Here is a 12138-nt window from a genome sequence, read left to right as displayed (position 1 = left end):
AGTGGAGGACCTGGCAGACTTTACGGCTTGCCTCGCTGTAATGCCAACTGTCAGAGGCTGGCTGTTACGAGACTTTCCTATACCAAGAGCAATGCTAAAGTTGCTTTGTGTGCTCCTAGAGGAATGGTCATTGCACACTGCAGCTATGCAGCAGCAAGGAGTGTGCGAAGTTGAGTGCAAGTTGCCATCTTTATATAGGGTACTCACAAGACAGTTCCACTTGGTAGTTACCAACTACCCCCCCCTTGGTACACTGAGGTCTGTTTTCTTTCTTTCAGGCAGTACTTCCCAACTTTTTGGGTTTTTTCATAATTCACTTTTATTTCTTTGATGTATCATGTTTTTAGGAGAAGGAAGCAGCACAGTTGTGGCAGAGGTATTTAGTACTGACAGCTCCTCTGTCACAGCAGCTCTGTGAACAGCTACGACTCATATTGGAACCCACTCAGGCAGCAAAATTGAAGTAAGTTGGGTCTTTCCAAGGCTTCTAGTTTCTTTAAACTCCTGGTTTTGGAGGGCTTTAACCTCTGTACAACTGCAGCTCGATGTTGTTCTTGCTTTATAGCAATTATTCATGTTTACAAGTGCATTCATTTTACTTTTGTATGGGAACACTTGGTTATTTTATGAAATGCAAATGTGATGTAGTAGTAGGTACCCATCCTGAGGATATTGCCTCCTATTTTTCCTTCTGTGCAACAGGTGATCAAACTAACTTAAACCCGTGAAGTGCTGTTCAGTGAAAGATTATGTTAAATGTCAATGTTCCATGTTGGTTTTAACATTGATTTTTTTTTTAAAGCAATCTAGACTTGTTTCAAACTAGAGTCGTCTAAATTCAAGGTCTTGCTTCCATTTTTGGCACTTAGATTTAAGAACTTCTTTTAAAAACACTGAATATCCATGTTGCATTAAAGTTGTGAGATTTTTTTGATCTACACCTAAATATGAATATTAGAGGTACTAATTTTGGTTTTATTATATTGTACAAAATTTCCTTATTTTGTTGATTATGCTGGTTAGGCCAGGATTTCCAGAATAAGAGATTTGCTGATAAATCCCTGACATTGTGTCTTTTTCTTAACTTTCAGAGGAGACTATAGAACGGGGAAGAGATTGAACATGCGCAAAGTGATTCCATATATTGCCAGTCAGTTCCGAAAAGATAAGATCTGGTTGCGAAGGACCAAGCCCAGTAAACGACAGTACCAGATTTGCTTGGCTATTGATGATTCCTCTAGTATGATAGACAATCACTCTAAACAGGTAAAATAAAAACATTGGAAGAAGTATGAAGAAACTACCCCTTGCTGATAAGTATATCAGCTGCTGACTTGTTTTGCGCAGAACTGGTGGCTGTCGGAAAGTCCGACTCTGGTGATTCTGAAGCAGTTATTTTTCTGGTCTGTGCACTTGAACTCTTTGTCACTTCATGCCTAAGAGATTTGTTACTAAAAGACCAGTGCAAGTTAGCTGAAAGAAGATGTTAAATTTGTTAGAGGTGTATATATCCAATGGAAAATTACTTCTGTTGCCTATAAAAGACCAAAATTTGCTTAGCTATGCAGTTCACTGGAGGATTAAATATTTGTTCATCATAGCTCACTTGTAGGGCTTTTGTTTATTAAATATGTGTTTCCTTCTGAATAGTTAGTTCAGGCTTTATTTCATTACCCTGCCCAAAGTGGTAGCTCTAAATCAATCAGCTGAAACCCTCAGGTGGAACTAGCGTATCTCTATTACAATGACTATCTTGCATAACTGTAACAGGAAAAAAGATAGGAAGTCTCTCCATTTATTTTACTAGATGATAAAAAATAATTTCAGTTATGTTCTTCATATTGAATACTGAGCTGCAGGTAAAACTTGGAATATGCTGGTTTTGATGTAACTGTTTTCTCTAATAGCTGGCGTATGAATCCCTGGCAGTTATTGGAAATGCACTGACTCTTCTAGAAGTGGGACAGATTGCTGTGTGTAGGTGAGTTTATTTGAAATCTTGACTTTCCTTCAAGAGTTAAGAGCAGAATTTAAGTACCAGTTTCACACTTTAATTTTTAATTCTTTTCTTAAAGCTTTGGAGAGACTGTTCAGCTGCTGCACCCGTTCCACGAACAGTTCAGTGACCAGTCAGGGACACGGATATTGCGTCTTTGCAAATTTCAGCAGAAGAAAACAAAAATAGCCCAGGTACACAAGAATGTCTCTAGGGCAACAGGTTTGCAAATCTTTTCCAGACAAGCCATCAGCAGCTTCATGGTTTCATGATCACTTTATGCAACGTTTACTGGTTGGTTGTATTTGAGAGTGTGATAGCTGGTTAGATACGAAGAGAATGGTCACAATTCTATAATAGTAAGAGTGTTTTCTCACTTCTAGTTCTGATGTGTGGCAATTTTAAGCATTTGTCTTTCTCTGTTTGTATTGGGCCTTAAACAGTATTTTGGGCCCAAGCTATTGGGTACCCACTGCCAAATCACATCAAAGTTTGTGGGAGTTCAGGAGGTTTTCATGCCATGGATTCCACTGTAATAGTATGAATATGTTTGTCAGGCGGTAAGTTTGTCAGACTTGACTGATTCCTGAAGAAAATAACTTTCTGTAGTAATACTTCCTGGGTAACTGCAGTTTTCATAAAATCATAGAATCATTAAGGTTGGAAAAGACCCTTAAGATCATCGAGTCCAACCACTAACCTATCACTGCCAAGTCTACCACTAAACAACATCCTCAAGCACCACGTCTACCCTTCTTTTAAATACCTCCAGGGACAGAGACTCAACCACTTCCCTGGGCAGCCTGTTCCAGTGTTTGACAGCCCTTGACAAGTTTTCTTCCTTTAGGAAGGTTTTTGCAGTCCTACCATTCCAGACTTGAATAAGATCTTCAGTTAATATTAAATGGAAACGGAGGAGACCCAAACAGCTCGACAGTAATCTTATGAATGCCAAAACTGGGATAACTTGACAGTTGATGGCCTTAATTTTAATGGGGAATATGTAACTAGATACTTCTGTTGCAAGTTGAAGCCAAAGAAGTTCAACCTAGAAATAGGATGTATATTTTTAATGATGCCGGTAATCAGTTGAACAATTTAGTGAGGTTTTGATGGCTTTGTTAGCATTGGAAAAATTTTGAATCCAGATTGAAGGCTTTTCTGAAGGTTCTCTAGTTCAAAAATACTTATTAAATTTGAAGCAGGAGTTAATATAAGAAAATGCCAAGGACTGTATCTGTGTGGCTGGTCAGACTAAACTATCATGGCATGTAAAATACAGAAATGTGTTATTTACAAATTTTATCATTATTAAGCTTATTATTTTATGATGAGATAACTTAATCTTCTTATTTGTTTCCTCTGCAGTTTCTAGAATCATCAGCAAATATGTTTGCTGCAGCACAGCAGTTGTCTCAAAATATTAATCCGGGTGAGCTTTTTTTTTTGTTACTATGCTTGTTGCCATGGCAGCAGAATGCTCACTACAGTCCCGAAGCAATATTGTGCCAGAAAGACTCCTACCACTGAGACATCACTTGTGTTGGGGGCTTTGGGTTTTGCTTTGTCAAATGGAATGTTTCGTTGAAGTTTAGTGCAAAACCCAAAAGACACCTACTTCAAAACTGAAGTGAATTATTGACAAATATGTTTAAGGTTTTTTAAAAAGGCACGCCTTACTTGCCTCCCTTTGCATCATGTTTCCAGATCATGTTTAAGTCCTAGACACTGCCTGCTTGAGAGCACTGTCCAGCTTCCTAGTGACTTTGACTCCCTAGGCACTCCTGCTCTTGCTTGAGAGCTTGATTCCTGTAGGTATCCAGAAGCACTCTGTTCTGAGGCGGATAAGTGTTTGCCTCCTACCTGCCTTTCACTGTGGTGCAAGTTTAGGTCATGAGCTGCTTGAATTTCCCAGAAAAGCTGAAAGACTTGTCACCTCTTGGCTGACCCACAGTTAGCCTAAAAGGCTGCTTTGTTCTAGTTAGAAGCTTGTCAAGGTGGCACCCATATTTTTAAAAAGTTCTTGTTAAAGTACTCCAAGAAATGGACAATCTGGGATTTATAATCCACAGCTGCTTTGCCACAGGGTGGCCAGGCTGTTGGAATATTTGGCAGGGGGGCAACATCCAGTCCTGTTGAACTAGGCTGTTGAACTAGAGAGGAGCAATCAGCTCCCCAGGATCAGGGAGCTAGCACGAGAAAAGGCAGTAATATACATCACCCCTTTTAGTAAAAAGACCAAACATTCTGCATCCCTCTCTAGCCATTATGCTGCGGGGGGGGATGAGAGGGAGGTGCTTGCGTTCCTGACTGTAATTACTGTTATTTCCCTTGTAATTAAAAGATGAGATACGTAACTTAGTTAGAATGTCCCTTTAGAGGGACATATCTTTTGCTTGGGGGGGCAATGTGGGTCAAGTAACATGTCTCCAGAAAATGGCTGGTGCTGAGGAACCCAGCATCTGTGCTGTGTGCGTTTCAGGAGGTTTACTTCAGACTAGCTCGTCTGGTCCCAAGGGCTGAATGCCCTGCAGTGGTTGGACTGCCTCGACTGTGCCTCTGAAGCCTGTCTTCTGGTTTAGTTTCCTCCAAAAATAATCCACAGTTGCTCTCTGGCGGAAGCCAAACCCATTGAAGTGGGGACAACAGGGAAATGTGTTTCAAAAGCACAGTCGTAGTCTGAAGTGAAACGCTAACACAGATGCACCCATAGGTACCTGCTTCTGGAGGAATACATTTGGGCTCTGTTTCATTATAGCAGCTGCTGCTCTACTGAGGTAGTGATCTAGTGGCTGGATTCTTCTAATTCAGCCAATATTTAACTCCTAGGCACTTAGCAGGCATGAAGGACAAGGACTAGGCACAAAAGGCCATGACTCAATTCATTTGGTATTTTCCATGCCTTTCATCCTTGATTATGGTACTGATGGACTGTTAAGTTGGGTTTTTTCCCCACCCCAGTTATTCTCAATGGTATCACACAGTGGGAAAAACTCTCTTGACCCACTCCTAACGGCAGCTTAATGTTAAGTCACAGAATTCTATTTGATAAAGACTTCACCTCCTTAGGAATACTCTGATGGTTTTTCCATTATACCCATAGGATTAATAACAAAATAGCCTGCTTGCCTTTTAAATGGATTACTGTAACTTACTGGAATTTAAAATGTTCTTTGTGCTCAGAAACAGCGCAGCTGCTTTTGATTGTATCTGATGGAAGAGGCCTTTTCTTGGAAGGCAAGGAACGAGTGACAGCGGCAGTTCAAGCAGCTCAGAATGCCAATATCTTTGTCATTTTCGTAGTGTTGGACAATCCTAATTCCCGGGTAAGTACGTGAACAAGGGAGAAGTATTCAAGTGCAGTGAATGCGAAACATACCAATCTTTCTCTTGCAGTGCTTTACAGCTATCTTAACTCTTGCAGAAATCAAAGATATTTAGCCCGATTTCAGTTTTTCACAACATCTGTCAGATCTTCTATGATTTCTCCCACTATGATGCTTATCTTCTTTTGTATTAACAAAAAAAACCTAACCAGCTTCCATGCCACAGAAAGTCTAAGTAAGAGCTCCTGTCTTCAAATGGCTGCAGATTTTTCACCACCAGAAAAGACAAATTCAAAGATCAAGAAATGTTTTGTTCATGTCAGTTTTGATTCAAATTGATCATTTCTGCCAGCAGTCTCTGTTTGATATGGCGGCTGCAGCCAATACGAGAATAAACATTACACAGAAAGGAGTATATGAGAGTTATTTAGTGCCTGAATTGGGAAAGCTGCGTACTGTATTTGGTGGCTGTGAAAGAAAACTGTTAAGATTTCCTTGGCTGGGAAGCTGAAATATCTGGGAGCTTTTCAGGGAGACTCCGTAGTGCAATAAGCAAGCAAAGACAAGCCTTACTTTGAATTAGGTGAAGATTCTAATTTTGTAGTTTGCATTTTCTTCCTATATCTTTATTTTTCCATATAAAACTCATCTGCTGTATTTATTGTTGGAAAATTAACAATTCTTTTGCTGACAAATGGTTACAAGGCTCTGATGAAACCTAGCTATAATGTCAAGCGAAAATTCTGGGCAGTGAAATATGTTTTTATAAGCTTTATTAATTTTCTGAGCTGCTACACTGAGCAACTAAGATGTTACTTTACAAGAAGCACAGCTGGAATTTAATCTGATTTTTTGTTTTTGTAGTACTTGTTGAAATATTATAAAATAATTTGCAAAAGAATCAAGTTATATTAGATCACTGCCCAAATGCAAGTTGAACTCTCAGCCCTAAAGAGCTCACAGATGACAACATACCGGAAAGGCATCAAGTGTATAAATAAAAACAAAGTGATAATAGTAAACTCAAATCATAAAATCCTAAGGAAAGACAAGGTTTATGTATAGAACTTGGTATTGCAGAAGCTTAAACTTTGTCTCTTCTAGCTTATAATTAGTTGATTAGAGCACTTTCATCTACAAGGGCAAAAGCATTTAACTGACTTGTGTTCAGCTTTTTAGTTGATTTACCATTGAACACTTACAGCTTTTAATCTTAAAACTTCCTATTAACTTTTAATTTATCAGAGGAGGAATTATAAGTATTTGAAAAATAGGATAAGTAACATCAAAGGCCTGTAAAAGATGCATGTGGTTCAGTAGTCCTATCAATTCTTTTGTACAGGATTCCATTTTGGACATTAAGGTACCCATATTCAAAGGACCTGGAGAATTGCCTGAAATCAGATCTTACATGGAAGAATTCCCATTCCCATTCTACATGATCCTTAGAGATGTGAACGCGCTTCCAGAAACTCTCAGTGATGCACTCAGACAGTGGTTTGAACTGGTGACTGCCTCAGACACTTTGTAGACTTTGTAGACAAAGTCAATACCCGATTGCTGCTAAACCGCTGAAGCATACGAAACGGCACGTCATCGGCGAGTTTGTGAGGTCTCTTTCTAACTAGGATTAATGTGCGGGAGCTGCCCTCTGGCATTCCGACCGCCCGAGAACAAAATGGTGTAGGCGCATTCTTCCATATTTGTCAGAGGAGAATTATGCAACGGTGAGACTGTCGTCATCTTTCATTGCCTATTCCCACAAATAACATAAAATTTTCTTCAACTTCTCTTGTAATAAGTTATTACTTTTAAAAAAAAAGTATTTGTAATGTTCACAAAGGGAGAATGATTCCTACCGCTGTCTGTTGCAATAAGAAAAATCGCTCTTGCTTCTAGGAAGGCATTTCTGCATTAGAAGAACTTCGGGTGTCTTGCAAAAAACCATTCTTTAACTTCACCCATGCTGGTGGTGCCTCTTTGGGAAGGAGGTGGGGGGAGCAGGGGAAGCACATGGTTTTGAACAACCAAAAAAATAAGTACTTGAATACTTGAAACTATTCTGCGGTTAAACACATCCTATTTAATTATTGCTGATTTTTGCCTGACAGTATCAACAGGGGGTTTTATGAATAATGCCATGTGATCATCCCGATATTATCAGTTCACACTGTGAAGTTCGCCCCTCCGTCCAAGGCAGACGTTGAGGACCTTTCGTTAATCTGACGTCTTAGAGCATGGACATGATTTTTTCATTGCAAAAGCTATGCATCTTACGCTGTCTGTACTAATAAAAAGAGGTACCGCTGTTTGTAACTATGATGTCTGTGCTTTCAGTTGATCAAAATTTGAATAAATTAACCACATTTGCCACATGGAAATGCTGTGCATTCTCTAGCAGTGCACAGATATGAATTCTCATGTGAAAATGTATTGTGGCTTATCTAACTTCAGCACCTATCCTCCTTTTATGAGGATATGCCAGCACAGAGTTTTGATTATGGGTTCAGTCTTCTGACTTCTCTCAGTGAAGATCTGAAGGAAATTTTGTTTAGACCAAGGGCATTTAAACTCTCTTTGAAGATTTTCTTTGCCTACAAAAATTGGTAGTGTCTCATTCTACTAAGTGGGGTGCAGGAGTTGATCAGAAAATGGCTGGAAATGTGGGTATATTCCCAAAGATGTGATCATTCTCTCTGGCTTCTAGATCAAAGAACTTTACCTGAAGTCTTGCTGTAGTTGAGATGCAGCAGTAGCAATACCCAGCGGTGTGAAATGGCCCAGCAGGGCTGTTCCTCATATTTGTAAAGCTTTGCTGCAGCTCATTCATAAGTTTTCAGTTCTGAAATTTGCTTAACAGAGGAGCTGTATCCCATTAGAATTTAAATGTCAGGTACTATATAGTATCCTTCCGGGGTTCTTTAGATCTCTCATGTATACAACTACTTACATGCTTTTGGAAATTTAACTGTGAAAGCAGGTGGGGTTTAGTTCATTAGGTAATCCTCCAGAATGTACTTCTACTGCAGACTTGTACTGAATATTTGTAGTAGCAAACTTGGAGAAAATATTTTAGAACCAAGACTTCTCTGAAGAGGGCAAGGGCTACACTTCCAATGCAAATTATAGTTTGTTGCAGGGATGTCCTTACAGCCTGAGACACAATTTTATCAGCAGAGCTTACGGCACAAATGTTTAAACAAACCAAGTCTTTTCTCTATCTGGAATTAACAAAGAGCTTGTGCTATATATGGTGCAAGCACACACTGAGTAAGTGGCACAGAAAGGAAAGGTGTCAGTTAACTGTTGTTTTTTTCCTCTGCAAGCCAGCTCCCTGTCTTTATTGAGTTATCTGTACTAAAGCAACTCTCAGTGCCTCGCAGTGGTAGCAACAGTTACATGTCTGGGCACAGCCACAAGTACTTAGAAAGATGCAAAAGGTAACTCAGTGTCCTGTAATTGCTCAGATGACTTGTAGATCTTATTGCACTGCTTCAATTCGATATTACTGTTAAATGTTACGGCTTATAGCTACACCATTCTTGAAAGCGCAGGCCTTCCTACCCGCCCCTCCGTGAAGTGCTAGGGTATCGTTCGTTACTTGTTGGGTGCTTGTTTTGTTGCCGGAGCTCGTTTGCCGTTTTGGAAGAAAGAAAACCCCAGAGGAGCCCGACCGACCAGCCCCGCGGCCCCTGGTAGCTCAGATACAGCTCCCGGCGCCTCGGGCTGAAGTGGCCGCCCCTGGTTCCCCGCGCGGGGCCCGCTTCTGCCGCGGGTACCGGGTGCCTGTGCCTGGCCGTACCCGCAGCGGGGCGGCCAGAGGCGCAGGAAATGGCGGCCGGCGGGCCCCGCCCGCCCGGGGAGGGCTCGGCGGCGGCGGGAGGGGCGGAGCCGCGCGTCATGGCCGCCAGCCGCCTCCCGCCGGGCGCGCTCACCCTGAGGCAGGTACGAGCGGGCGGCTCCGGCCCCGGGGGCCGCCTCTCCCCCGGGCGGCGGCCGTGCCTGCCCTGCGGCGGCCGCGGCCCTGGCGGGGGCGCCCCGGGCTCGGTGCGAATGGCGGCGGGCCGGCGGGAGCCGCGTGTGGGCCGCGGCGGCGGGTGGGCGGGATGCGGGTCCTCCGAGGTGGCCGGGAGGGCGAGCTGGCACTCGCCCTTGCCGTGCTGCACCGTGTGCGCACAGCTGGCCTCAGAGGCCCTAACGTGTTCCACGTTTGGTGCGTTCCTTTGCGTGAAATTGATGTTCCTTGGACTGGGATCCAAGGTAGTGCTGCCTCTTCTAGAGAAGGTGCTGGGAAGCTTGGTGTTTGTTTAAATGTTCCTCAAAGCAAAGAAAGCCGCTGAGGGTACGGCTCTCAGCAGAGTCCTGGGACAGGGGGTAGACTTCCCTCTCTCCTTCCCAGTTCCTGAGGCGGCAGCAGGTTCTTCAGTTGTACAGGAAGCTCCTGCGGGCTATTCGCGACGTCCCTGCTGAAGCAGATCGCTGCTATTTAAAGGACTGGGCCAGGGAGGAATTCAGAAGAAATAAAGATGCTACAGAAGAGGTGAGATCGGGAGCTCACGACGCTGACCGCCGGCCCTCGCGAACCATCAGTGCGGTAACCTGTACAGTCTCACATGGGTTTGTGTTGTAGGTGTCACCTCTGGACTGGTGACAAGCCTCCTGTTGTTATTTTCTCTTAAGGAGCACTTGTGGGGAGAAATAATTCAGCATCTCTAAATATAGCCCCGCTTGTTGACGGTAGTAACGTTTCTCTGGTTTCCAGATAATAATCTGGAATTAAGCTAAAAACCAAACAAATCCTGCTTACTCGAACCACAGATCAGGAAAACTTTATTGAAGACTACAGTAACTAACAAACTTAATAATGGTCAAGCTTTCTATAGGTTATGTTTTTAATCTTGAATTTCAGCTGTGTTCAAGCTGAACACAGTCAAATTGGCTGGCTGTGGATGCAAAGCATGTATGAAATGCAGAAACCTTTGCATTTCTTGTATGTCTCCTGTCCTCTGCTTTTTAGTCTGTTCCTTTTTCTAGCCAGTGCTCGAGGAACTGGTGGCTGAATTGAGCAGACAAAGCATTACAGTACTTCTTAGGTAAAAATAACACTGGGAGAAACATCCACTTGCTCTGTGTTCATAATGCCCGTGTGCAGTGTCGCTACTTGCTTGCAGAGGCGGTAGCCACAGAGTCATAAAGAAAACATTATTAGGAGTTTGAATCCCAATCTGAAATTGAGTTTTAAAGCAAAGCCATAACCAGCCCCCAAATATACCATTAAGGAGTTAGAGAAAATGAGTTCATTTAGTCACCTGTTTTTTTCAACCATCTCAGTGACTATAGCGTTGCTTCACACCTAGAAATAGGTGACAGTAGTGCTGGTAAGCCTTGTACGTATTTTAATGTGTTAAAATCTGCGTGCTCGTGTAAAACCTGTTCAGTTCAGAGGATTCCATTATGTTTTACAGGACGCAATCAGGATGATGATTACTCAAGGCAATATGCAACTCCAGGAACTTCAAAGAACACTTAAACTGGCAAAATCCTGATCTTAATTTTGTTGACAGCTGGACTTTTATCTGCTGTGAACGAGCATAGCATTTTTTCCAGAATGTGGTTATAATAGCAGCCTTTGCTGACAACGTGGTAATGTTTGAAAGTGGAATCTGCCACAGTGGGGTTTTTGATTGTTTTGGTTTCTTTTTTCCCCTTGCCCTTCCTCTTTTCAGTCTGGTTACCCTCCTGTATGGAGGTCACACAGACACAAAGGACTTTAAAGAACTGAATGGATGATGGACCATGTACCATGGGGAAAGCAGAAAGCACCAAAAATTACAGCAGTGTTACGCCAGGAAAATGGAAAATAAATACAAGCCAGATTATTTTGTCTGTTTTCTGTTGCGACAACTGTTAAGTGGTAACAGTCATAGTGGTAACAGCTCTTTCTGTACTGTGCCAAGGATTTTTACCAAGATTTGGGATTAAAAAAACATTTGGGATAAATAAATGGGGCCAAACCAACTCAACCTGATAAAAACATAAAGACATGTTTTGTGCGTAGCTGCGTGCAGGTCAGGTTGTGGTTTTAAGAGATGCAGGAACCCTTCCCTCTCCCACTCCGCTATTACAGTTCGCGTCCGGAGTGGCCTCCCCATGCCAAGGCGGCTTTCTGCCACGTTGGTGAGCAAGGCCGGTCAGCGCCACTGGTGGCACAAGGGAAGGGACAGGGCACTGTTTCCCCTTCCAGGCTGCAGGAGGGAAGAAAGACCCCACTCGGGTGCAGGAAGCATGCTTCTTGGTGGAGCCAAAGGGCCTTCAAAGCTACATACTTAAGCTGCTTTGCAAAAAGCTTGCTGCTTAACAAGAAAGAATGCCTTGGGTTTTCGCCCCAATTCTTTTTCTGAAAGTCACTGTAGAATCCTTTCCTATGATGTTTATTTAGCTTTGCAGTAAAGGATGTGGCTCAGGCAACCAGTGAGGCTGCTAATGTGTTCAGGGTTGTTCAGACAGAAGCCTTTAAGCTTCTAATCAAATCAGTCCATGAAGAACAGGTATGTCTAAATATCTTGGTTAAAAAAAAAAAAAAAAAAAAACAACCACCACCTGAATTTTGTGCCCCCTGAGGCTGCATCTCGCCTTTGACTCCCGTTTGTACGTTTCTAGGTTTCACATAATCCAGGAATAGGTCTTGACAGGCAACGCCCGGGACAGCTGCTGGCCTCCTGAGTGCTGCTGCCTGGGATCTCTGCCAGCAAGATAAAACTGCCTGCCAGAAGCCTCGAAGAGCCCAAGCGTGCTCTGCTAGGGTTAGCAGCTTTG

The 12138-nt window shown here is 42.6% G+C and overlaps 2 protein-coding genes across 3 annotated transcripts in view; both read left to right on the top strand.

Moving 5' to 3' along the window:
- MDN1 (midasin AAA ATPase 1) overlaps positions 1–7697 on the top strand; it is a 106469-nt gene extending 98772 nt beyond the window's left edge. For both annotated transcript variants that reach the window (XM_075087277.1, XM_075087276.1), the window contains exons 96-102: positions 348–463; positions 1092–1266; positions 1908–1981; positions 2076–2190; positions 3365–3428; positions 5180–5322; positions 6665–7697. In XM_075087277.1, the coding sequence (XP_074943378.1) occupies positions 348–463; positions 1092–1266; positions 1908–1981; positions 2076–2190; positions 3365–3428; positions 5180–5322; positions 6665–6853 (876 nt within the window). In that variant the 3' untranslated portion in view covers positions 6854–7697. The remainder of the gene's footprint in view (positions 1–347; positions 464–1091; positions 1267–1907; positions 1982–2075; positions 2191–3364; positions 3429–5179; positions 5323–6664) is intronic.
- Positions 7698–9127: 1430 nt separating this feature from the next.
- LYRM2 (LYR motif containing 2) lies at positions 9128–11201 on the top strand. The gene is made up of 3 exons (XM_075087286.1): positions 9128–9267; positions 9722–9862; positions 10788–11201. The coding sequence occupies exons 1-3, from the start codon at positions 9154–9156 to the stop codon at positions 10866–10868; spliced, it is 336 nt and encodes a 111-aa protein (XP_074943387.1). The 5' UTR covers positions 9128–9153; the 3' UTR covers positions 10869–11201.
- Positions 11202–12138: the final 937 nt, after the last annotated feature.

Source organism: Phalacrocorax aristotelis, chromosome 3 (assembly GCF_949628215.1).
Source record: "Phalacrocorax aristotelis chromosome 3, bGulAri2.1, whole genome shotgun sequence".
NCBI classification, from domain to species: domain Eukaryota; kingdom Metazoa; phylum Chordata; class Aves; order Suliformes; family Phalacrocoracidae; genus Phalacrocorax; species Phalacrocorax aristotelis.
This window is presented reverse-complemented; position numbering and strand designations above follow the sequence as displayed.